The sequence below is a fragment of the Bubalus bubalis genome, chromosome 14 (genome assembly GCF_019923935.1).
Source record: "Bubalus bubalis isolate 160015118507 breed Murrah chromosome 14, NDDB_SH_1, whole genome shotgun sequence".
NCBI classification, from domain to species: domain Eukaryota; kingdom Metazoa; phylum Chordata; class Mammalia; order Artiodactyla; family Bovidae; genus Bubalus; species Bubalus bubalis.
In genome coordinates this window covers 31517504-31545201 of record NC_059170.1, presented here as the reverse complement: position 1 = coordinate 31545201, position 27698 = coordinate 31517504, and the positions used below count along the sequence as shown (strand labels likewise).

General features: G+C 40.3%; 1 protein-coding gene across 9 annotated transcripts in view; it reads right to left on the bottom strand.

Moving 5' to 3' along the window:
* The window catches only part of PTPRA (protein tyrosine phosphatase receptor type A), a 171142-nt gene that overhangs the window by 28460 nt on the left and 114984 nt on the right, over positions 1–27698 (bottom strand). For 8 of the 9 annotated variants that reach the window (XM_006042724.4, XM_006042727.4, XM_006042725.4 and 5 more), the window contains 5 exons: positions 17529–17613; positions 16314–16387; positions 15985–16121; positions 3226–3316; positions 1991–2067 (listed from right to left, as the gene is read on the bottom strand). In XM_006042724.4, coding sequence (XP_006042786.1) covers positions 1991–2067; positions 3226–3316; positions 15985–16121; positions 16314–16387; positions 17529–17613 — 464 coding nt within the window. Of the gene's footprint in view, positions 1–1990; positions 2068–3225; positions 3317–7420; positions 7515–15984; positions 16122–16313; positions 16388–17528; positions 17620–27698 lie in introns of those variants that run through there. The other variant, XM_025263958.3, reaches the window with a different exon arrangement.

Here is a 27698-nt window from a genome sequence, read left to right as displayed (position 1 = left end):
ACAGACTCAGCCAACCCTGGAACTGCTGTATATTTTCTTTCAGATTATATGAGAAGTAAATGTTCCTGTCCAGACCAATTTTAGCTGAGTATTCTGTTACCTTAAGATGGAAACATTTTGACTGATACTGCTATACTCTTCCATATAATATTAAACTCAATCTATTCCTCCTTACCTGTTCATCATAATCTTTGATCTAAATTCTGGGAATCTTATCTGGTTACTAGCCTTTTTCCACTTTCCTTTATCTACCACAGCAATCATTTCTTGTAGGGTTCTTTTCCTTCTAACTATAAACATATGACCATCCCTATGAAACACATATACAGGAATTTCAGCAAATCCATTCTAGTGAGGATGCCTGCACCGCTCCATTTCTGAACTCCATCTGATAATCTATTTATTAGCCACAGCCTCTTTTCTTCCACCTTTCTCCTTTTTTATCCCAAGACTGCTCTTTCAATTTGTTGAAACCTGGTCCTTGATCCCTTCCTTTCTCCACCGAACCTGAAGACCTTAGCTGACTACTTAGAGGAGCAACTGACTTCTTTAGTCCTATTAACTGAGTTACCTCATGTTTTCTGCATATCACCAATCCTAGGTACAATCGGAGAAAATCACACAACTGAGGCCCTTATACATCAATGATTTCCATCTTAGGTAGGTCCTCAGTGCAGCTAAACATGTTTTTTTTCATGCCCTTTTCCGTGTTCTTTCTTACTGATCTCAGTACTCTCATGTCACAGTCCCATCCCTCCTTTTCAGCAGATAACCCTGACTTAACTTCTCAGAAAACATCACAGATGAGTTCCTTCAGCTTGATTTATTCACACTTACAAACCAATTCTATCTATTCTATATTCCTTTACCAGCAAATTAAGAGGAAAAACTTCCTTTTTTATGTTCAATGCTAATCTATTGGCTTAAAAAAAAAAACAAAACTGTGGTATAATATATACAACATAAAACTGATCACTGTAGCCATTTCTAAGTGTACAGTTCTGAATAAATAAGTTTATTCACATTGCTGGGCAACCATCATCACCATCCATCTCCGAAACATTTTCATCTTCCTAAACTCTGTACCCATTAAATGATAATTTCCTGTTCCTCTCTCCCTCTAGTTCCTGGCAACCACCATTCTACTTTTTGCCTTTAAGAATTTGACTACTCCAGCTACCTCACATAAGTAGAATTAGAAAGTATTTATCCTTTTGTGACTGGCTTATTTCACTTGCCATAATGTCTTCCAAATTCATCCATGTTGTAGTATATGTCAGAATTTCTTCCCTTTTCAAGGCTAAATGATATCCCATTATATGTATATACCACATTTTACCTATTCATTCTTCCCTTGGTGGGCTGCAATCACCTTAGCTATTGTGATTAATGCTGTTATGAATATGAGTGTACAAATTTCATCAATATTCTCTTCATGCTTCAGTAGTCAGGCTTGCTCTTTTTAGCTCTCTTGCTTACTCTCTTTTTTTTTCAAACTCTCCCTCTACTGATTCCTTCCTGTGAGCCTATAAAACATACTCATGTCTCTCATACCATCTCTATAAACATTCTCTAAATCACCCTAAAAACCTCCTTCCAATTTCAGCTCTTCTCTTGAAGTAGACATGACTAGCCAGACTTATCTGGAGTCAGATATCCTTGTCCTGTTTCCCTACTTTTACTGTAGATGGCAAGGTGTGATTCTGTTCTTAGTTATCCGAATAAGCTCAATAAAGGATTCACTGACTCCTACTGTGACGTATACATTTAGATTCTGATTTCTGTGTGGGAAAATTTTGGTAATGATGACAGATAAACATAAGAATACATTTTAAACTATCTGTTTGATCTTTAAAAAAAATTTTTTTTAGTCTCTTAAAAAAATTATCCTCAGGGAAAACTTGTAATGACAAGTAATCCTCCTTATATGCAGCTGGAAAAGAGCCAATGGTCAGTCAAGGTAACAATGAGAAAAACTCAAGTTTCTTACATTGATGAATGAAGCATTGATGTAATCAGAATCTGGAACTCCTTCAACTGGTGTCAGATGGACTCGAGAGTGGTCATCTAGAAAAAAAAATTTTTTTCAATTAAATTCAATTTTATTTTTCCCTGGTCCCAATGCAAGCAGGCCAGTTGTGACGATGTAGAACATACACCTGTATAAGTTGTCACTGCAACACTATTTATAACAGCAAAAATTCAAACATACCTCAACCATAATATGGAATAGTAAGCAGATGATAAAAAAGAAAGTGAATATTCCTATTTCTTGACAATTGCCAATATGTATTAGCTTTGTTTTTATTTTACATTTCTTTACATTATAGTCTCAGATATACAACATTATAAGTCAACATCTGTAATGACTACAGTGATTACCACAAGTCTAGCTACCATCCATGACCATGCAACAGACCCCCTCCCTTTCATTCATTTTACCCACATTCAACCCCCTTCCTCTCCATTAATCAATAATCTGTTCTCAGAATCTATGAGCTTGTGTTTGTTTTGTTTTTTTTTTAGATTTCACATGAGTGAAATCATACAGTATTTATCTTTCTCTAATTTTCCAAGATAACAGCAATGTATACAGCATACCAGTTATACTAAAAAAAAATACACATTTATACACAAATAAAAAGACAAAAGTATCTATAAACGGCTAGTATAGTGGTCTCTAATTATATTATGCACCCAAAAATACACCAGGAATTTTTAAAAGAATTTTTAAAAAAGCAATTATAAAAATAAAGCAAAGTTCAAACATTTTGCTCTCGCATCCCACTGGATTATGTATATTCTATTCTGGAGGCCACTAGCCTAGAAAAATGTCCATTAAGTTACAGATAAACAGATTCATAATGACTAACTCTGGGAAGGAGTTATGAAGAGAACTCTAAATTAGAATTTTTTTGCAATAAGCAGCAAAAAACTCCACAACAACCACTTTCTATCTGGTTTTAGTGAAATTGTTCTCTTTAACCTCCTAGAAACTTTAGGTCTGCCACAAAAAACCTGGTTAAGTACCCCAACTGACTTGATGAGCACCTGGGGATGCCTGGGGAGCCATAAAGGCTCTTTCATTCTATTCTTATTACCCAAAGTTTTCACTCTATTCTTATTACTTGTCTTCCCATGATCAATCACCAGATTCCTTCTATCCTCAGAAAACCTGGCTATAGATGCAGTTTCAGTTTGTATCCCAAGAAACCCTACACTCACAAGGCAAGATGTTTACGTATCGATTTTTTTCCTTGTTCTCCTCCTTGGAGGCAGCTTCACAGGTGGCCTGGATAGGACAAGCAGGAAGAGCCTAAAAGGTTAAGAGAAATTACAGGAGTTATTCATAGGGATAAGTACCAGACAAGTAAACTGCTGCACCATACTCTGACCTGGCAGCAAGTTCTACCTTTTCTTGGGGAGAAAAAAATATGCCCACATAAATTGCTACAGCCTAATAAAGACAGTGCACTTCTTTTCTAAATAGTTCCTAAGCTACGTAGAGTCCGAATGCCCAGAGGTCTGAATGCCCTTTCCATTACTATAAGCATGCTCTTTACATGATTACTCTATGGTTAGGGGCCCATTACAATGCTAGATCAAAAGGCACCCCCCACCCCTTACTGTATATAGGAGTGGGTGGCATAACTGAAGGGATGGGCCATTTATACTCATGCTGACCCACCATGCAAAGTTGATATGCATTTCAAGAGTAAACCACACAGGAGGGGTCTGGATGGTCAGCTGGGTTAGGGGCCTGACAAGCAGGTATGGCAGCCCAGCCTCTAGCAACATGTGGATAAGGTTGGTGGGTGAGACGGCATTCACGGGGATGCAGCAGTTAGAAAGCAGAGGACTTGGATGACGTGACATGGAATCTGTAGCAGTTTTGGAGCAAATGTAAATTAGCTGGCACTGGGAGGTATGGAACAAGTATCAATAAATGGCTTGATATAAGATAGTCTGCACTACATGAACTTGAGCAAATTGGGCAAAGTTTCCCATAAAATTGGGATAATAATATCTGCTACATAAGGAGTAAATAAGATAATCTCATGTCTGGCATAGAATAAGCATTCAATAAATTAGTTTTATAGGAGGAGGAAGCTAAACTTTATTATTTGAACTGTTTTCTTCTTCTATGTTCTATATATTCAAAACTAAGAAAGCAAAAAAAAAAAAAAATAGTTTAAAATTATAACCTAGACAACCTTCCTGATAAGGGATTTGGAAATATGCTTTAGAAGCCTTAAAAATATTCATACTCTTTGACCTAACAACTCTGGATTCTAGTCTAAATAAAAATCTCAATGCTCAGATTACTTACTTTATCATTGTTTAGAACGACTCCAAACTGAAAACAACCTTAGTATTCAGCAGTAGGGGAACAGTTAAGTAAAGTATGGTTTGTGTGTTACTTTTCATTCACTCTTTCAACAAACATAAAATGTGTACCTCTTAGGTACCAGGTTAGGCACAGAGCAAACAGTGGTAAATCAATCATATACATAGCTCTTGCTCTCATGAACAATGCAAACTTGTAGGTGAAAGATGGATATTAAATAAAACAAATATAAAGTTACATACCAAGGTATATGCAATGAAAGAACAGAATATTACTAGAGAAAGAATCAAAAGCCCAAGAAATACCCCAGTACAGACTGAGGGGTAGGTCTCTATGAGGAAGGATGAGTATGGAAAAAAGTATTCCAGGCACAGAAAAGAGCATGTGTGATGATCCAGAGGCAGGAGAACACTTCGTTTGTGTGGGGAAATAAAGTGTCAGGGAGGGTGTTATGCACAAAATGTGTTGTGCACAAAGGGTGTTATAAACAAAGTGTGGTTGGTGGGAATGGCAAGAGGAAGTGGGAGGAGCTTAGTTAACAAGATCATGTATTTCCATGTAGGTCCTTTAATAGGAAGTTTGAGTTTTACTTTAAGTGCATGAGGAAACCATTTAAAGTTTTTAAATTGCAATTCATTCTACATGTTAAAGAATCACTCTGGCTGCTGCATGGAAAACGGGCTAGGAGGAAGGCAAGTATAGAATGTAGAAAGGCGATAGTGCAAGGAAATAGTCACATCTGCAATATATCACAGTTAGAATTACTATATTTAGAGATGGAATGAACAAAAGGGAAGTTGGGGAGAGAAAGAGACAGGAATGAAAGATGCTTGCAGGTTTCTAGCTTGGATAATAATAATAAAGATTAAATTAAGTAAATGCGAGCCTAAAAAGAATCAATTTTGTCAGATAGAAGCAAGACTTTTATGAAGGAACAAATATATTTCCTGGGAACCAGCAGTATAGTGGTAGGAGAAACTAAAGTGAAAGACCACAAGATAACAATAATCATCAAAGTCTCATAGTCCATCTACCTTCGCTTACTCAAGAGATTTTCTTTTCACAGTTAAAACCCTAGAGGTCCTCCATGTTATTTCCCTAAGAAAAGCAATTTATTTAGACCCAGTGCTATCAACACATTAAAGACGAAAAAAGTTTCCTGGGCTGGAAGATTGGAATTTCCCAATTCACCCACAGTTTGCATTCTCTTCACTAAGACAGGCTAGATTTCCACAGGTTTCCACCTTGATGCAGGGTAGGATGAGACAAGATTTTAAAAGCCCTCACGACTAATCATAAGGCATAACTGTAACATCCCTTGTCTAAAATGATATAGAACAGATGTAGAGACAACAAGATTCTTGAAAATAATCCTCAAGGTCAGTAATGACAGTGACCACATCCCAGAGTCCTGTCAGCATCCCTAACTCCCCCAGTCTTGATGAAGAAAAGTTAGGTCTCCAGGTCAATTGAGGCTCCAAAAAGCAAAGTTAGGAAGAAACTGGAGCCACTGTTTGACAAGAGAAAATAAAAAGTTTCCTTTAGAGAACATGTGCTAGATGCAAAATGTCACACTAAAGAGCTGAGGTCAAGGATGAAAACACGGGAATCCTATTTCTTTCAGTTTCTACTCTGACAAACTGAGCCTGGAGAGCCGGACAGAAGCAGATAAACCAGAAGGCTCTAAGATGTTAAATTCTCCACAAACAGGAGGTGGCATCAAAGACCATTTCATCCCTTGCTTCAGCCTTTACAGGATGCAAGGCTTTTTTTTTTTAATGTCAATTAAAATTTTTTCTTCAATTTTTACATTTATCTTTTAAAAAAGTATATCCACCACCCAATTTAACTTAGAAGATGTTCTCTTTAGGTCCTTCCTCATCATGTCTTCTACGTTCTCTCACAAGTAAATTTGGAATTTTGTACTTATTATCCCTTTGCTTTATTTGTATCCCAAACATTCTGTATCTATAAAAATATATTTTTTATTGTTCAGTCTATTTTTTTTTTTTAATAAAAATGGAATGATTATCAAGTGGTGACTTGCTTTTTTTGCCCGACATTACATTCTTAAGATTCACTCAGGTTGTTCCATGCAGTTGAAGTTCATTCATTTTAACTACTTGGTAGTCCTTAATTTTTAGTCCATACCAACATTTATTTTTCCGTTCTCCTACTGATGAATATTTGGGTTGTTTACAGTTAACAATCTGCTTTGAGCACTAACTGTGTTTCCTCATGCATATGCACATGAGTTTTAGGGATGAGTACGAGTAACCTTATCAGAAGAGGCCAAGCAGTTTTTCCAAGTAGTTACACCAATTCACACTCCCACCATCAAAGTGTTCCAGCTGTTATGTATCCTCATCAACAGTTGCTATAATCAGACTTTAAATGTATCAATATAGGTTTACTTTACATTTCTCTGATTATTATTATTAACCATCTTTTCACAGTTTACTGGTCTTTCCTCTTCTGTGAAGAACCTGGTTGAGTGTTTCCCCATTTTTCTACTGGACTGTTTCTTACTAATTTGTAGGGAGTTCTTTATGTGTTCTGGATACTCATTGTATTATCAGTTATAAGTGTTACAAGAATTTTTTTTTCCAAGTTTGTGGCCTGCCCTTTCATTTTATGTTATTTGTTTATAAAGAGAAGTTCTGCATTTTAATGTAGTCAAGTTGATCAATCTTTTCCTTTATAAACATTTTAAATCTTAAGAATGCTTTCCTATGAGAGATCATGGTATATTTTCCTACATTATTGTCTCCACATTTTGTCTTTTAAATTTCAGTGTTTACATCAACTGGGATTGATTTTTGGTATGAGACAGGAATTCAGTTTCATTTATCCCCACCCAGTCGTCCAGCACTGTTTATGTAAGGACCCTCCTCTCCCCCTGCGAAACGACAACCGCATTTGTCACCAGTGTTTCCCTTTACACATGAATCTGCTTCTGGGTTCTCTATTTTTTCTGTTGGTCAATCCATCTATTCCAGTGCCAATATAAAACTATCTTACTTACTACACTTTATAATAATTCTTTATATCTGGTAAGGCAGGTCTCCTCACCTTGTTCTTCTTCTTCAGGAATGTCTTGGCTATTCTTGAATCTTTTCTCCTCCATATATATTTTAGAATCAGCTTGTCAAGTTCCACAAAAAACCTGTTGGGATTTTTATTGGAATTGCATTGAATCTATATATCAGTTTGAGGAGAAGTGACAACTTTACAATATTGAGCCTTCTAATTCATTGATCTTATCTCTTTCACTAATTAAGGCTTTTTTCTTTAATGTCTTCAAACATTTTTATAATTTTCTCCAAATATTTTATAAATATTTTATTAAATTTATTCCTAGGTACTTCATATTTTGGATGTTACTGTAAATGACATCTTTTAAAAAGTATTAGACTTCCTGATTTTGGTTTTATGTATAGAAATGCATTAATTGTTAAGCTATTTTTGTATCTATCAACCTTGTTAAAATAACATTAAATTCTAATAATTTATCTGGTGAATCTATGAATTTCTCTGGAACAATAATTTCCTCTGTGGGGAAAAAAACAAAACTGATTTGTCTCTTTCTTTCCAATCCTTCTTCATACCTTTCATTTCTTTTCTTGCCTTACTGTGCTGTCTAATATCTCTAGTATGGTACTGAATCTCATTCACTTTAAGTTTGAATCCCCTTCCAAATATCCTGACTCCTCACCAGTGTCTGAACACCCTGCTGTGATGGGGATCCTACTACAGCAGTTCCCCTTATCTTGGAACAGTTTGGTTTAGAAGGACTTAACACCTCGATACACAATTTGTTTCATTTTTCCCTTTTACTGACTATTGTAAAACCCAATGGTCAGTTGGTATATTCTCTGTTCCCTGGAAATCCTGAACCCCCAATTCCCTGCTGAAACCCCAATTCCAAAGCTCCTGACTGCTACTGATAACTCCTGTAGCCTCTGGCTCTGATTCATTTATTTGGAGACAACTCATCCCTGTAGAGGCTATTCTGTTTCTGAGTCATTCAGTTGCCACACAGTTCTGTTACCATGTTGCACATAAATGCGTCTTTACTTGGAAATTCAATAATTAAGCTGTCTCTAAAGATGCAGGGCCCTGACTCGGTTGTGTGTGGGGGGGTGTGGTTCACATTTCACAAATCACAGATTTTGACCACTTCACTGCCCCTCCAGTTCTTTTCCTCACTTATTCCTTTCACTTCAGGAGCTAACTAAATTCTATCTATTTATTAAACCTTAAACATGCTTTAGGGACCTCAATAAGGGACTTTTCAAACTCTTGCTTAAAAAAAAAATTCAATACTTTCTTCTGAGACAAATGCTGGTCAGTAAAAAAGTTCCAGCTTATAACTTTAAGACAAAGTTCCATTACCCGTAACTTTCAACTATGGTGGGGCTTCATAGAAATGAAAGGCCACACTCTCTGGTCTGTCAGATATTTGAAAACAGCTGTCATTTCCTATGCTTATTGTTTCTTCAGCTGTTCACCTCCATGGTCCAGTTTTTCTCTAAAACAAATTCCCTTTTAATGTTATTCCTTTTCACAGAGACCTAATCACAAGACTCTTGGCACAGCTCACTCTGGGTACACAACTCTATTCTATATGCTACACATTCATTAAAGCATAATGGATATTATGCTAAAGCTAATAAGCTTGAATAGCTTTATTTACTATATTAAAAAAACTTTTTTATTTTAAAGCCTGCTTTTAAAAATATTATCTAAAACTATGCTTGCTGTAAAAGAAAGTCAAATAGTTCAGTAGAAAGTAGAAGTTCCCTATCATCTTTATCTTCTACCCATCCTTGTAGGCAACCACTGATTACAGTTCACAGTGTTCCTTCAGACTTAAAAAAATAAAATAAACAAAAGCATTAATACACTCACACACAGACATACATATATTTTTTAAAGGGGATTATACCATGTAATGGAGAAGGCAATAGCACCCCACTCCAGTACTCTTGCCTGGAAAATCCCAAGGACGGAGGAGCCTGGTAGGCTGCACTCCATGGGGTCGCTAAGAGTCGGGCACGACTGAGTGACTTCACTTTCACTTTTCACTTTTATGCATTGGAGAAGGAAATGGCAACCCACTCCAGTGTTCTTGCCTGGAGAATCCCAGGAACAGAGGAGCCTGGTGGGCTGCCGTCTATGGGGTCGCACAGAGTCGGACATGACTGAAGCGACTTAGCAGCAGCAGCAGCAGCATACCATGTAAGTCACCAAAATAGTGATTTTTTTTCCCCATATTTTTCTATGTTGACATTTAACGACAGTACAGAATTTCATAATAGATGAGAGAAATCATTTAGCCACTTGGCTATCTAACAAATACTTTTCATTTTATTTTCTTTGCTATTATAAGTAATGCTATAATGAACATCCTTGTAAAAATATATGTGTGGTTTTTCTTGTTAGAGTCTCATAAATTAGGTCAGATAGTATAAGCATTTGAAATTTGGTTGATGCTGCCAAATTATCCTCCCAAAGCTCTATCAACTTAAAACTTCTCCTACATTTGTGTAAGATTGTCTTTACCCCCATACCTGTCCATACTTGGTATGAATCTTTGAAAATTTTCAAATCTAACAGGCCCCCCAAAATGGTTAGTTTTAATTTGGATTTCCTGATTACTAGATATAGCTGAGTTTGTTTTCCTACGTTTATAGACCATTTGCTTTTCTTCCCTGAATTTTTCTTCCCAATTTTTCTCCTGAAACATTTACTTTTTTCTCATAGGTTTGGAGAATCTCTGTACATTATGGAAAATTCTCTTGTCTATCTGTGGCAAATAGTTTCTTCCAGTTGGCCACTTTTTTAAGGTGTCATTTTTAAGAGACACTTAACATTTTAATACACTTATTATCTTTCAATCTATTCCATTCTAGCTTCTGAATTTTGAGTTTTGTTTACAAAGGCCTTCCTCACTCTATGATTACAAGAATATTATTCTATGATAGTGGACACAAACTGTTGTGTTTGTCCTATGGTTATTTCTTCTCTTTCCTGTCAGGGCTGACCAATGCAAGCCCAGTCACACCATACCTACACTGTGCCATCTAAATTCTCTCTTCTAGGATTTTGAAACTCAGGAAGCAGCAGAGGCTTCCCTAGAGGGCCCAGAACCACCAAGATAGGATCTGCTCGGTCCAGGGGCTGGTTGTCTATCTCATCTTTTGATTCTGCCAGGTTCCCCAGTATCTTCCCAATTGATGGTTTTAATTTTTTGCTTAACTGAGATGACTTCTCTTATTTTTAAGCTCACTTAGCAGTTAGTAACAGAGGGTGGGGTTGTAGGTGAGAGACTGATGGGGGAAATGCAGGTGATGTGAACCTAATCACTGAGTTCAGATGAAAGGAAAGAACTGTTAGTCAATTTTCATTATGGGAAAGAGCAAGCCACTTATACCTCATGACTCTACAACAGTTACTTCAGTTACTGACTTGCTTGCCATCACCTGGGATGTGTTCTAGCTGATGGTAAAGGAATTTAGGGAGAGGGGAGTCCCAATTAAAAGGAGAGAAGAGACACTGAAACCAAGTAACAGAATTATTTCTAACAAATTTTAGACAACAAAACAAGAAAAAGACCAGCTCCAACATCAAATATTTATCTCCAAAGACACGATAAAACTCAGGGCCCTTCTATGACTGTGCTATGTATTTTGCTGAACCAAAAGTTAAGGTTTCAGAATTTTGCTGATTACTAAATGTTAACGCCAATGGAATTCACATCTTTTCTTGGTTGGTCATGTGAAAGACAAGGCTTTTAATTATCTAGTGAGAAAATTATCTCTTGAATTATCAAGTGAGATAACTGAAATGATGCAAAAATGAAACAACAGTTGGAGAAAACCAACTTCTAAAAATCTCTATTGTGCTCTTCACTGCATCCTGCTTTGATGATGAAAACTGCCCCACAACCCAGCTCTCATTGCTCAAGGATAATCAGGATGCAAGCATAACACAATCTGGAGGAAATATAAAGAAGGTAGAAAAGCAAAGAACTAACACCCAGAAGAAACTGCAGGAATTCACTGAGTTGGATCATCAAAAACCATAGGAATAACTGTTTAAATAGATTTTGAGAATGTTAGATCAAGGACGGATCTAATTCTAATTGTTGAATAGGGCCAGATTTCTAGTTATGGCATGGTTAACTGAACTTCTGCGTCAGTGTACCTGCTTAGGAAACTGGCCACAATTCTAGTGGTGGAGTGGCCAGTGGGAACCTGGACTGAGAGCTGGGTTCAATGAAAAGCCAGAAAGCCCTTGGGACAAAGTAGAGGAGATCAGTGTTATAGGGGATCCAACAGGGGATCCAACAGGTTCAACCTTCTTACTGACATCTTCATCATGTCCTTGATGGGCTCTATAATGCATGCCTTAATAGAGGGTGCACACTGGTGAGGAAAGCACCTGAATCTTTTAGAAGAAGGAACTGACATCAAAATGGGATTCTTGATCTTAGTGAAATGAAAAAAAGCTTCAGAGGCCACACCATGACCTCCAGAACAAATGCAAGCTGCTGGAGTAATAATCTCCCTTTATCAAAAGGCTAGGTCCCAGGCAAGTCACAGGGATCCTAACCGCGACAGGAGACTTAAAAGTTGTGGGTAACAATGAGATAACCCATTTACATGTGTGAGTTTACTGATGGCATGAAGCAAGTGCTCAGTAACTACTAGTATTAACTATTCTGATGCTTCCTATTACTCCCCATATAAGTTACCAAATAGATGAGATGACAGTTTTTAGGAATGTCAGTATACAGCATACACAAATCACGTGGAGCTGCAGATTTGCAGTTGCTTTTCCACATGTGCTCACATTCCTAAAGATTAATATAACCCCTGGTACCTGGAATTTCACTATTAATAAGGCAAGTGTACTTATTTTTTCCTTTACGATGCACAAAGACTACACACGCAGTTTCCCTTCCTCATGGCAGGAGCAGCTTCAGTGATAAATCATCTTGACCTCTCTCTGCTGTGATCTGGTTCATTGGGGTTTTGTCTTTGTTTCAAAGGACATCACCTTGATAACTATGCTGATACAAGAAGCTAACAGGACTTGGAGAACAGGATATTATGTATCTTAGATGTACATGATAGACATAAAAATAAAAGTATAGTGGCTTGCCACCTAGGCCAAGTTTTCTGAAAGTCAAAGGCCCACAGCATGTCACCATCTACCATAAAGAACAAGTTGCTACTCCTTGCCCCTGTGACCCCAACCTCTGCCCACTTGAAGGAGGAGGAGTGATGCTTGCTGTGCCATTACAGATTTTGGAGACAACACCTATCTCATGCTGGTGTCCTGGTCTGACTCATTTGTTGAGTGATCTGAAAAGAGAAGGCTCTTTAGCTGATCCAGGCCAGAGAAATGAATTCTGGTAGGTTTTGGGGGCCCTAAGTGTCTCTGGTTAAAGCTGAACAGGAGAACTGCAATGAAATAACCTTAGAATCTGGGGAAAAGATCATGATCCTGTCAGCAACATCATGTTTCTAGTTCAACATTGGGCTCTGGTAATGATGTAAGCCTGGCCATGGGACACTAGATATCCATGACCTTAACTGCTCATTATAAACTTAGTGTTGCTCAGTCGTGTCTGACTCTTTTGCAACCCCATGGACTGTAGCCTACCAAGCTCCTCTGTCCATGGGATTTTCCAGGCAAGAATACTGGAGTGGGGGGACTTCCCTGGAAGTTCAGTGGCTAAGATTCCACACTCCCAATGCAGGGGGCCTGGGTATGATCCTGGTCAGGGGATGAGATGCCACATGCCACAGCTAAGAGTTCCCATGCCACAGCTAAAAAGATCCTGCATGCTACAATGAAGATCAAACATTCCGCATGCTACAACCAAGACCTGACACAGCCAAATAAAGCAAAATAAAAAAAGAACACTGGAGTGGGTTGCCATTTCCTTCTCCACGGGATCTTTCTGATTCAGAGATTGAACCCACGTCTCCTGCATTGGCAGGCAGATTCTTTACCACTGAGTCATCTGGGAAGCCCAAATTTAGTATTATGTGTCTATAGGCTATAAATTGGGACATGTCCAGAATTCAGCTGAAATGGATGTGTACAGAACACATGCCACACACCCGCTCCTTCAATAGATTCCACTGACTTCCTGATGATACTAACAGTTGACTAAGGGAGAAAAAAAGTCCAGCCTAGTGTACAAATGGCTCTGTGAGTCATGCTAGCCCATTCTGGAGGTAGACGGCTATGGGATAATCTACTTAGGTATCACTCCGAATAAAAGAGAAATTCATCTGGTGAACAGAACTTCAAGCAAGGTATCACACTATCCACTTCACTGGATCTCAGGATCTAAGCTGACCCCTGGGTAGTAGATAACTGGGACAAGAAAGACAGGAAATATGTATTACACTCCCTGTGTATGCTCACCAGATGGCACGCACTGTAAGAAGCCAAGAGACGTTGATCAGCTCTTTCCCTCACCACCCCAACTGCACATATGTGGCCATGGTAGCACAGCAATTGGCTGGCACAATACCTATCTGAATTTGCCTAGCATGCCTCTTAGGAACACCACCTCTACTCAGATATTTGTTATGGATCTCAGGGAATTATCTCCAAACAAAGAATTCATTTCACAGAAAAAATATGGCTACAAGGTCACGTACGCATTACTCAGAAGTAGCTTACACCATAATTACAAAACAACAGAATGCCTACTGGAAACCTAGCTTAGTTGAGGCTAGAGTGCTATCTTGTGGGATAAGGTGAAATGTTCTTAATCAATAATGAGTATTAAATGGTGGTGTTATTCTAACAGCCAGAAAAAGGGGTCCAAGTTATTACTTAACTCTTCCCTGGTAAATGGTCTTCTGCTTCACCTCTTGCTTCCCTGCCATCTAGTCTCCAAATTGTAGCTAGTGATTTTCTCAGACTGTAAGTCTGACCACACCACTCTCTACTCCAAGCCCTTCAGTGGTGGAGCAAATATCCCAATAATCATTCCTCCTTTCCTCCTTGCTACAAGAGCTTCCATTCTATGGGTTATCCACCCATCTTCTACATGACACAGGAATAACCTGGACTGGTCTCCACCAGGTGCAATAAGTCTATTTCTTCCTTGCCTATGACTAGTTTGTGAAAGAATATGTGACCAGGTAAGTCCCCAGAAGCTTTTGGGAAAGTTTTCCTCACTAATAAAAGGAAACACACAGGAAGAAACAGTCACCCTTTTCCCCCGGACTTGTTTACCTCCATTTGTGCCTACAACTAGGGCAGCCATTACTTTTTTAGGGGGCCGTGATGCATGGTTTATGGGGTCTTAGTTCCCCAACCAAGGACTGAACCCAGGCCCTCAGCACAGAATATGTAGTGTCCTAATCACTGGACCACCAGGGACTTCCCTGGGCAGCCAGTTTGGCATCATGAGGGGACCCAGCCTAAGAAAGAGGGCTGACACATGGCTGAGTGGAAAGGTATGAAAGAGACTGAGAGTTCAGCAATGCTCAGGTTGATGAATTAGCCAATTCTGGAACTGTTCTTGTGTCTTCAAATCCACTCCCCTCTCCCTAATCATTACCACTTTACATCAGTTGGATCAGCACCTCTGGTCTAACTGCTGCAGCCCCTAACTGTATTTCCTGTTTCTATCCTGGTCTCCCCATTTTCTTTTCTATCCTGGCTATTCCCTAACCACCAGAGTCATTTTTTTTTCAAAATACAAACCTGGCTGGTCTGTGGCTTTCCACCTCTCTCATGACAGTTTACAGGATCTACAGTCTGGCTCAGTCTTCTACATTTTCATCTCCCTCAAGTCTCTGCCTTTCAGCCACTCACAGCTTTTACTATTCTTTGAATGTGCCTTCCCTCACCCACTGTCACTACTGACAGATTGATTCTGATATTCCCAGTACCTGGAATGTTCCCCATCTGCCTTTCCCCAACGCCCTTGCCTATGATTGGGTCTCAATTAAAACATTGTTTTTGTTTTTTTTTTTTAAAGTAAATTCTGAATTAGTGGACTGGGATCAACAACTGGTAGATTCACAAACATGGTCTGCTTTCTTGAGGGATTTATAAAACATACAAATGTAAACACTACCCAAGATGAGGCCTGTGCTCTGCAATCTGCCATGGTCCTCATTTTCCACAATGACTTCCTCCTGTTGTCTACTCAAGATACCCTGGGACCCCTTGGCTCTAGACTCTAAAGGCCATGCCTCTTAATACAGGTTCCCATGCCTCAGCACCAGTTCTTCATGTCCTCCAGTTCTTCATGTTCTATACTGCTGTTTGAACTTATACACCAAGTTCCCTGAATGCAGGGACTATCTGCTTTTGCTCCCCTTGCACCTCACATATATTAGATGTCTGGATAAGTAAACAAAAGTAACAGACGCAATGATGAATGAATGGATAGATGGGTAGATGAGGGAGGCAAGGCAATTTTTTTTTTCATTTCCTGTCCATGATCACATAGAAAAGAAGTCAGATGAACCTGGTAAAAACTCCTCACCTCTTAACCTATTAGAAACCTGTTTTCTACCCCATCACTCAAAAGGCTTGACTTAGGTCTGCCTTTCTCCCTGCTGATACACCAGCCTCAGTAAAGAACTCACGTTGAATTCCTCTCTGAAGAGCTTATTGTCATCAGCCATTCTCCGGTTAATCTCCTCTTCCAGCTTGTCCACAGGCAGGGGTGGATACTTCCTGTTGGTGCTTGGGGACCTGGCCAGAAGTGGTACACTCTGGGGTTCTGCAGTGCACAAGGGGGAAGGTTGGTCAGGTGCCTTTAGGACACAGCCCTTCTCTGGAGACCAAATTATGGGCTCTAGCTCATGGGCCAGTGCTGCTCTCAATTCTTTTTTTCTTTTAGGATGGGGAAACTCCTATTTTCTCCATTTTTCTTCTCCATGAAAGTCCCCCATGTCATTCAGGGGTGTCTTACCCACATCCTCAGTGCGGCCATTGGATAAGCGGAAAGAATTGGAATGGCTCCCAGCTTGCTTGTATTTCTTAAACCTAATGAGAAAATATTCACAGTGAAACACTAAGCATGGAGTCAGAGAGACCAATCACTGGTTTGTAGTTCCACTTATCAATTCAGCCTTTACACACTGAAGCAGCTCCAGTGGAGACTGAGCACCTCAGTGTGCTCTTGCTTAAGTACACTAGAATTCAACCCCACAGTATTTTCTCATTGGAATGGCTCCTTTGCACAGTTCCAGGATTTGCTGCAAATCACAGCCACACCAGGTGGAGACACTGGGTAGGATATGTGGGTATAATAAAGTGGAGGGAGATCAAACAGTATCAAACAAAACTCCTGGTACTTTCTGGGTGTAATAAGAGAGAAACTCAGAGCTTCAGACTTGTTGGCAGAGGTCTGGCCACAAGTCTTCTGCAGAAAGATAGGAGACACAAGACAAACTATAGGGGTGTACGAGGTGTTCCCCTCGTAGGGTGTTCCCCTATCTTTATCCATACAGAAGAACAGAGGGAGCCCAGAGCAGCTTAAGCCAAAAATAAGAGCAGAGTTAAACTCAGTCAGGGCAGTGACTCCAGTAGGAAAAGAACAAATGTACCTCCCACTTCCCTCCCTTGGGTTTCCCTTCCTGGCTTTTGCTCCCTGTTTGAGGAGTAGTATCTAGAAGACCCTGGAAGAAAGTCAGAAGAGGAACCCTGTTGCTTACATGGTTCAGTTCAGCACACTCAGTCAGAGGTGTAGCTGGAGGGGTATGGGGTCAAAGCCACAACCAGAAATAAAGTAGACCTTAACTGAACACATAATCTCCACTGGGGCGCTTTCAGGGGTTGTTTCAATAGGGCTAGATCTGAAGACCTTAAAATGCCGATCAGTAACAACAGACTGTGGCATCTTCCCTCAACCTCTAAACCACGGTCCTGGGCTTTAGGATGAACTGGAGTTGAGGGACTGGACTTGGGACAGATGGAAGCAAAAGGAAGGGGCTGGGTGTTAAGACTATATAAAATTTTAACAACATTTTTAAGCAGAATTTTAATCTTAGGAAAGCTACCATGAGTCATTCCCTCTATCCTACTCACTGTCCTTATCCTACTGTCTTTTGGACTTGTGGGCTTATCGAGAACCTGGGGTACTGAAACAGAGTCCACAAGAATGCAGAAGCACCAGCATGCTCACCTTAACATGTACAAAACTATGATAATAAACACGATCACTAGCAGAGAGGACAGGGCCACCATCACTGCAATAATTGGCGTCTCATCTGAAATCAAGAGAACAAAACATGTTGTTAACCACTGTAAGTAATGGAAGGCTTGAGTCCACTGCTCAGGGAAACACTCAGATGAGGAAGAACAGCTCTTCCCAATGCTTATGTATTGACAGATGGTTGAGCATGGGGAGGAGGAAAGGGAAAAAAGAGAAGAGTGCCAGCCCAGGGCTACTGGGTGAAGAGGAGGGTAGAGCAGGGTAAAGGCCCAGGGTGACATGCCCACCCAACCTGACTTATCATACATATGTTTATTCTCCGTTTTCCCACATTAGAATGAAAGTTCTTTGAAGGCAGAGACTGCTTCTTTCACTGCTATAGAGCCTAAGACAAAATCAGTGCTCAGCATGTAAGAAATACTCAAATATTTGAAAGCATGAACACATCCAATCCTGATGGCAAGCTGGGGTGCAGGCCCAACAGTGTACTTTCTCCCAGGCTCAGTGGGCTCCATGAAGATGGGAGAGAAAGGAAAAAGGACAATTTTCCTATCATAAATGCAAACAGTTTCCTGGAACAGAGAATACTGTTCCTGATTAAAGCAAGGAGACATTATCGGATCTTTAAGTGCTGTGTGTCTAAAACTGCTGGTTACTCTGATCTACCTCTTTCCAATGTCATCCTTTTCTACCTCTTTCCACCAGGACCCCAACTACAGCAACATCTGGCCTGGAGGAGACACAGTAACTCTGCCCTCCATTCCACAGGGCCTGGCTTCCTTTCCACCCCATAACGAGCCTCACCCTCCTCCTGCACTTTCATGCCCCTGCCACAAACTACACAACCAGTATGAATTTGTAACTATCTTCACCATTTTCCACCCTTTCTAGCAGCATCACTTTCTGCCCTCTGCAGCAGATCCCTCCATGTAAAAGTCAATCCTGTCACATGTGGTCTGTATTACATCTGTTACTGTCACCTCAAGTATCTGTCTTCTTGACCTCACTGACCTTCTTCCTACCACCAATAGCCAGTCCCATGTCTCTCTTCACAGTTATCTTATAAAACAGTTGTCTTCTCTAACCTCTTACCTCTGGGTACACCATACTCTATTTTGCTCTGACACCTACCCTGAGTGCACCCTTTAAATACATTCCTCATGAAGGACACCAATAAATGGCAAATTGCCAAATCCAACGGAAACATTCCCACCCTCATCTGATTCAACCTCTTACTAGCATTCATCCAAAAAATATTTATGGACCCACACTGTATGTCAGACACTGTTCCACTGACTGTGAATAGAGAAGTGATTAAACAGACAACTGACAGTGAGCTGACATTCTGGGGGAAGAAGGAGAAAACTGATCATAAACAATTTCAGAGATAAGATACATGATGAAAAGAAGGGTAAGGGGATACAGAATGATGGGGTTTGGGAGACGGCAGTGGCTGGCTATGTTAGAGTAGTCTGGGAAGGTCTGAAGTAGTTACCACTGAAGTGAAGTCGCTTAGTCATGTCCGACTCTTTGCGACCCTGTGGACTATAGCCTACCAGGCTGCTCAATCCATGGAATTCTCAGTTACACTGAGCAGAGGTATGAATAATGTGAAGAAGTGTATCACAAAAAGGTCTGTGCAAAGAGTTTTCTAGGCCCAGGGACTAGTGAGCATAAGAGTCCTTAATAGTTTGGTGGGTTCAAGAAAGAGCACAAAGACCAGTTTTGGTACAGGATGTGGCTGGAGAGGTTGGCAGGAATGAGAAGACTCTGTACGCCACAGTAATGAGTGTGGATTTAATTCTGAATGTGATGAGAAACACTATGTGATTGGTGAGTTTGAACAGAGAAGGTATATAAGTAGACTTACATTCTTAAAAAGATCAGGTAGGCAAACTAACTTGTAAGTAGCAGTCTTAAGGTAGGAGATAACCCAGGAGAATGTGGTGTCATGAAAGCCAAGAAGAGTTTTTCAAGATGGCGGGAGTAATCAACTCAATCAAATACTATAGACAGATTAAGTAGGAAGAAAACAGAGAAGTGAAACTTGATTTGACAAGAGGGCAGTTATTGGTAACCTTTTCAAAAGAGCAGTTTCAGTTAAGTTATTGAGAAAGCCCAAATGGAATGAAATAAAGATGGAAAGAAAAGACAGTGAGACACCGATTCCTTATCTGAGGTGAGGACTTTCATCATCAAGAGATGCAGAGAAAAGCAGCAGCTGGAGGCAGAGGCAAGATGGAAAGTTTGTCTGTTTTTAAAGAGATGGGAAATATTATATTTCCATGCTTCTTTGTTAATGGCAGCTGGCATGCAACACATACCCTGGTATGTGAATCTCATATTAAAATGAGCATTCAAACTGGCTGACTACTCCCTCCTCTTTGAAGAACTTTCTTCTCAGTTGCCACGAGAAAGCACTCTTCTTTCTGTCCCTTGGCTGCTTTGTATTTTCCCTCATCAGTTGTTCCTTTTCTCACACAGAACTTTAACTGTCTGATTTACTCAGGGCTTTGTCCTTGGCACTCTTCTCAATACTCATCCAGTTGATCAGACCAGGCTGGAAGCTCAAGTTATTATGCTAGCAATTTCCACATTTGCACTGCTTGGTCAGACTTTTCTTCAAACTTTTCTGAAACTATCTTACCTCTACTTTAAATTTCACAGGCAATGCCACCTTCCTGTGTTAAAAAAATTTCCTTCACCAGTAACTCAATAGTTAGCACTGCTGTCCATCTACTCTACTGCTCACCTAGGAATTGTAAGAATTCCCTTAATTTCTTCCTTAGGCTTATCTTCTGTATGCAACTCAGCTGCAAGTAGTATTTTATTTATTTTTTAAAAATAGCCTCTCATCTTATTTATTTATTGTGCTGCGTTGCATCTTAGTTGTGGGGCTTAGATGCTCTGTGGCATGCGGGATCTTCGTCCCCTGACCTCTGTCCCTTGCATTGCAAGACAAATTCTAAACCACTGGATCACCTGGAAAGTCCCTGAAAGTAATGTCTTGGTACTAAAACCAACACCTCAAATTTGTCTGCCTTTTTTTCCCTTTTGTTGCTATCACTCTAGTCTAAATCTCTGTCTTTTCTCATCTGAATCACAGTAAGCCACTATCCCTTGCCAGTCCATTTTCCACAAAGCAGGGACAGTGATCTTGAAGAAAGCAAATCAGATCATAGTCTCCATTTATGTAAAACCTTCCAAGGTTTCCCAGGCCTTTAGACTGAAATCTAATATCCTTACCTTGGCCAGAAACAACCTCCCCCATTTAGCCCCTGCTTTTTCTGTCTCCTCCGTTCTTTCCTTGCTCACTAAACTTCAGTCATTGGCAGTCTTCCATGCTGGGTTTGCTCTTTCCTTGGGCCTTTGAACCCTATTTCTTCTGCTGTATTTAGCCTCCCTCCATTCTTTACCTGGCTAACTCCTAGTCATTTGAAAAGACCCTGATGCTGGGCAAGATTGAAGGTGGGAGAAGGGGACAACAAAGGATGAGATGATGGCATCACCAACTCAATGGGCATGAGTCTGAGTAAACTCCAGGAGTTGGTGATGGACAGGGAGGCCTGGCGTACTGCAGTCCATGAAGTCGCAAAGAGTCGGACACGACTCAGTGACTGCACTGAACTCCTAGTCATTCAGTTCTCATTTCAAGTATTACTTTTTCCAGAGAGGTCTTTTCTGACTTAACATTAAATTAGGTAGGTCTTAGTTTCCCTATTTCTAAAATCAGTTATTCTAAAGATTAATGAGATTATCCACATAAAGTTCTCGGCACAGTAACTTGCACACAATTACGTACACAGTCAATATTAGCTATTTTTTTTATATTATTTGCACAGAACACTGTTATTTCCTTTGCAAATACCCCTCACATTCTGTATTTATTTGAGTAAAGTTGATTATGAGTATCCCTCCTTTATACCCTAAATTCCACAAAGGCAAGGATTATATACTTGCTTTGCTTCTCACTATGTACTTAACACCTAGAACAGAATTTCACACATACTGGGTGCTGAACAAATACTAGATGGACTACACCAAGTGAATGAATAAAAGAATTAATGATTTATCACCATATTATGTCTCAGTTCAATGCTAATCACAGAGGGCTGTATGCTGCTGATGCTGCTAAGTTGCTTCAGTCGTGTCCGACTCTGTGCGACCCCAGAGACGGCAGCCCACCAGGCTCCACCGTCCCTGGGATTCTCCAGGCAAGAACACTGGAGTGGGTTGCCATTTCCTTCTCCAATGCATGAAAGTGAAAAGTGAAAGTGAAGTCGCTCAGTCGTGCCCGACTCTTAGCGACCCCATGGACTGCAGCCTACCAGGCTCCTCCATCCATGGGATTTTCCAGGCAAGAGTACTGGAGTGGGGTGCCACTGCCTTCTCCAGAGGGCTGTATATCAGGTATTAAAAGAAGGTAATTAGAAGACATCTGGCTCAAGATAGTGGGCTGAATCCATAATTTTATTTTTTCCTCTTGCCAAAAGGACACTGAAATGATAGAAGAAATAGAGTGGCATCAGTAGACCAGAAACTTTGAGGGATTTGTGGAAGACAAAGCAGATGGACTTAGACTGCTAAAGAGATGAGAGCTAAAGAAACTCCAGGAGAGAGGTAATACTAGTTCTACCAGCCTGGGCTGAGAAACACCTCAAACTCAGAGTCAACCAGGACTAGGGATAAAAGTAGGCTCTGAAGTAGCAGAGTATTTAACCAAAGGCTCACCAACCACAGCTTGTATACAGACAAGCTGTGGTTCAGTTGGAAAAACAATGCTCTACACAGAGAGGAAGTGTGCTGATGGCTCCTTTATTAAATATATATAAATAAATAGAAGTTGCATATATATTTTATACCTTATTATGGAAAATTTTCAAACTCCCACAGGGGAAAAGAGAACACTACAATAAATCCCTAGGCACTTATCATTTCACTTCAACAGTATTATCACATGCCAGCTTTTTCCATCTTTACCAGGTCTGGGGTTCTCAGCTGCACACTAATTAACACTGTGGGATAACTAATTCTCTGTTGTAGGGGGCTGTTGTGTGCACCATAAGATGTTTAACAACATCTCTGGTCTCTAGCTACTAAATGCCAGTAGAAAACCCTTAATTGTGATGACCAAAATCAGCTTCTGTGGTTTAGTTGCTAAGTCGTGTCCTACTCTTTGGGATCCCATGGACTGTAGCCTGCCAGGCTCCTCTGTCCATGGGATTTTCCAGGCAAGAATACTGAAATGGGTTGCCATTTCCTTCTCCAGGGAACCTTCCTGACCCAGGGGTTGAACACGGGCCTCCTGCATTGCAGGTGGACTCTTTAACAACACAGCCACCAGGGGAAGCCCAAAAATCACCTTCAGATGTTGCCAAGTGTTTTCTAGGGGAAAAGTCACCCTGAACTGAGAACCACTGGTCTATACCTGTTGCATATATTAAGGCAAATCTGAGACATATCATTTCAACTGTAGTTACTTCAGTATGTATCACTAAAAGATAAGAATTCTTAACATATTCACAATGCCATTACCCTACTGTGAGCACATTCCAGTCCCCTCAGCACTCCAGAGTAAAGCTCAACCAGAGTCCTACAGAAGACAAACATCAAGGACAGAAGATGTAATATAAGAAATAGGGTAAATCTTCAAAATTTACTGCAATTTGTGCAAGAGGACCCTGTATCAATTTAAAATAGCCACTATAAAATGAGGAGCAATCTCACACTTATCAGGATGGCTATTAAAAAAGGTCCTAGAAAATAATAAGTGTTGGCCAGCACTGGTAGAAAAGTAAAATGGTGTAGCTGTTGTGGAAAACAGTATGGCAGTTCTACAAAAAATAGAATTACCATATGATCCAGCAATTCCACTTCCGGGTATATGCTCAAAAGAATATCCATGTTCATAAAAGCATAAGTCACAATAGCTAAGGTGTAGAAGCAACCAAATGTCCTCCGACAGATGAATGGATAAGCAAAACATGGCATACGTATACAATGAAATATTTTTAGCCTTAAAAAAGTAAGGAAACATATGTTACAATCTAGGGATGAATCTTGAAGACATTAAGCTAAGTGAATAAGTCAGTCACAAAAGGACATATACAGTATGATTTCACTTATATGAGGTACCCAGAGCAGTGAAATTCACAGAAACAGAAAAGTTTCAGGTATACAGGATGATGATCTGACTTACGTCATGAAACAATTATCACAGTAAGTTTAGGGAACATCCATGATTTATACGGACACAAAATTAAATATATAGAAAACATTTTTTTCTTGCATGAGAACACTTAGAATTTACTCTCTTAACTTTTGTATTTAACATACAGTAGTGCTACTTATAAGCAATAGTTAGAACTGGATATGGTGCAACGGATTGGTTTCAAATTGGGAAAGGAATACGTCAAGGATGTATATTGTAACCATGCTTATTTATATATGCAGGGTATATCATGCAAAATGCTGGGCTGGACAAGTCCTAAGCTGGAATCAAGACTACCAGGAGAAATATTAACAACCTCAGATATGCAGATAACACCACCCTAATGGTATAAAGTGAAGAGGAACTAAAGAGCCTCTTGATGAAGGTGAAAGAGGAGACTGAAAAAGCTGGCTTAAAACTCAACATGCAAAAAACTAAGATCATGACATCCAGTCCCATTATTTCATGGCAAATAGATGGGGAAAAACATGGTAACAGTGGCAGATTCTATTTTCTTGGACTCCAAAATCATTGTGGACAGTGACTGCAGCCATGAAGTCAACAGACACTTGCTCCTTGGTAGAAAAGCTACCACAAACCTAGACAGCATATTCAAAAGCAGAGACATCACTTTGCCAACAAAGGTCTGCATGGTCAAAGCTATGATTTTTCTAGTAGTCATATATAGATGTGAGAGTTGGACCATAAAGAAGGTTAAGTGTCAAAGAATTGATGCTTTTGAATTGTGGTGCTGGAGAAGACTCCTGAGACTCCCTTGGACAGCAAGGAGATGGAACCAGTCAATTCTAGAAGAAATCAACCATGAATATTCATTGGAAGGACTGCTGCTAAAGCTCTACCTGATGTGAAGAGCTGACTCATCAGAAAAGACCCTGATGCTGGAAAGACTGAAGCAAAAGGAGAAGGGGGCAACAAAGGATGAGATGGTTGAACGGCATCACTGACTCAATAGACACAAGTCTGAGCAAATTCCGGGAGATAGTGAAGGGCAGTGAAGCCTGGCAGGCTGCAGCCCATGGGTTTGCAAACAGTTGGACACGACTTAGTACTGAACGACAATAACAAGTGCTAATTATGTACATCCCTAGGACTTACTGCCCTTATCCAATTCCCCCTCCCCCTACTCCCCACCTCTGGTAACCAAAATCTGATCTCTTTTTCTATGAGTTTGCTGGAAAAACATTTTAACTCTCCCAAGCTTTCAGGCCAGAACAGTCCTCTATCATTAAAGTCAGATTTTACCTCTTGACGTCTAAATTATACCCATGTTTTTTAAATACAGTTAAAGATAATACAGATAGTAAAGATGTCCCAGCCCTGTGTGAAGGAAGGAGACTCACATCTATTAATAAAAGAGTAGAGAATTTACAGCTCCCTGTATCAAATCTCAGACTTGGAGACAGGCTCATAATCCAGTCACTATACTAGGTAGAGCTCCTCCCAAACCAGACAGACTCATCATCTCATTGTGCCTTGTCCTTGTCTGGGCTCTCTGGAGATATGGCCTTAAATGATGCAGCCAAGGCAGGAACGGTAGCCCATTCCCTGCTACTCCCACCCCAACACCCCACTCCCCAACCATCCATTCTAGCGGAAGTTCAGCATTTAAAGGGCAGCATTTTAAAAGTACTAAAATGGTGTTCTGGGACAGAAGTTGTCTATTTGCTTATACTCCCTTTCCAAGAAAACAAAGGGCATATTATTCTAAGGGCTCATAAATGGCAACCCACCCCAGTATTCTTGCCTGCAGAATCCCTTGGACAGAGGGGCCTGGTGGGCTACAGTCCATGGGGTCACAAAAGAGTTGGACACGACTGAAGCGACTGAGGATATGTAGACAAGTGAATCATCCAAAGTCTTAAGACACCCCCTGGTCAACTGCAACATAATCAGTGAAGTAAAGTCCATACTCCTCTAGCCTCAACTCCTAAGGCCCAATTTTTTGTCTTGTCTTCATACTTTTTGGCAAATATTTATCAACTCTCCAAGGCACCATCGTTTTAAGAGCATCTTCATAGGTTGTAAAGTGCTCTAAAAACAGTGAAAGTCATCAAGTTGCCTCAAGTGCCCAAACCTCTGGGGTTAACCCAGTCACTGTTGTCTTGGGCCAAATTACCATTTGGAAGCCTTTATTTCTATTACTCATCCATCTTCCCTAAGGCCCCTGGAGTTAGCTTTCTTAAACAATAATCTGACCATCTTCCTTCCTTCCATCACATCACCAGGAGACACCCTGAGCTTAACGCACCACTAAGGCTACCTCCTACCACTTCCCACCTCAGGCAAGTTAACCACGCACAGTTCCTCAAACACATGACTGGCTCTTTCATGTCTCCTCGCTTTTATCCTATCTCATGCGACCTCATTTTCCTCAGTTACTATATTAATTTAAATTGCTCAAAACTCACCATCATGACTCCTTCCTGCTCCCCATGTACAGTGAGCCTTTTAAGCTCTCCTCATAGCATTTTGTATGGTATATCCAATAGTATGTAGCTGAGTAGACTCTGATTTTTGGTGTTCACATGCTTCTTCCATGAGACAGGCAACACTGCCCGCCCACAGAATCTTCAGCATCTTATAGGTGCTGAGTGAATATATTATTAAAGGTGCTTCAGAAAACCACTGGGCTTCCCTGGCAGCTCATCAGTAAAGAATTTGCCTGCAATGCAGGAGACCCGGGTTCCATCCCTGGGTCAGGAAAACTCCTTGGAGAAGGAAATTGCAACCCACTCCAGTATTCTTGCCTGGAAAATCCCATGGACAGAGGACCCTGGTGGGCAAGAGTCAGACACGACTTAGTGACTAAACCACCAAAACAGAAAGCCATTACAAATGAAGTTCACTTAATAATGTCACTTACATCAAGATATCTCTTTAACAAGAATGTCAGCCCCTTTCTAGATTCCAACTCTAGAAAAGAACTGAAAGAGAAAGCCAGGGGGAGCAGGTGATCTGATCTGAGAGCTGAGAAACTTTAAGGCACCTCTCTAGGATGCAACAGAATATTTATCCTGCCTGGTTGTAGAACTCTGTAGTTCCAGAACTCCTTCACAAATACTAACAGGGTACTATTTCAGATCTAAAAAAACCCCAAAAAACTCAAGTTATATAAATGATTACATCTAAAATAATTTATGGTTAGAAAAGTTTTAGCCTGTACTCTTGCTATTTAACAAATATCAGTTATAAGGTCTTCATATAAAAACCCTACTTTTAAAAACATTCAGATGGTCAAGAATCTACTTACAATGCGGGAGACCTGGGTTTGATCCCTGGGTTGGGAAGATCCCCTGGAGGAGGGCATGGCAATCCTCTCCAGTATTCTTGCCTGGAGAATCCCCATGGATAGACTATGGAATCTGGTGGGCTACAGTCCATGAGGTTGCAAAGAGTTGGACACTGAGTACTAAGCACACAGCACATTAAAAAGTAAGATGAGACAAGTTTATACAGAATTTTGTTTAAAAGATACAGGACAGAGAATGACCTAATGTCGACAGTTGTGGTAGTAAGCTGCAGTGTAACCCTGCCTTGGGATACCATGGAGCACCCTTGTTCCCACAGTTCTGACTGGATGGCTGAGATTCCTGATCCCTTAGTCACCCATTTAAGTAACAGTAACAGAGTGGCAGTGGTAGCAGGAGTTGCTGAGCAACTGCTTTATGCCGACCCAGCACTGGTTTAACGTCACTTCATTTCTCACGACAACCCTATGGAGGAAATTTTGTTCCCATCCTATCTTGCAAATGGCAAAAGAAGACAAAGTACCTACCCCCACCCCTGCCATAAGTTGTAGAGTCAACACGCAAACTCAGATGGTCTAGCTCCAGAGCCCACACAGACTAATGCCTTTGCTCTGATATCATGGCATCTTATTTCCCAACCCCTACCCAATTCTCCTGCCA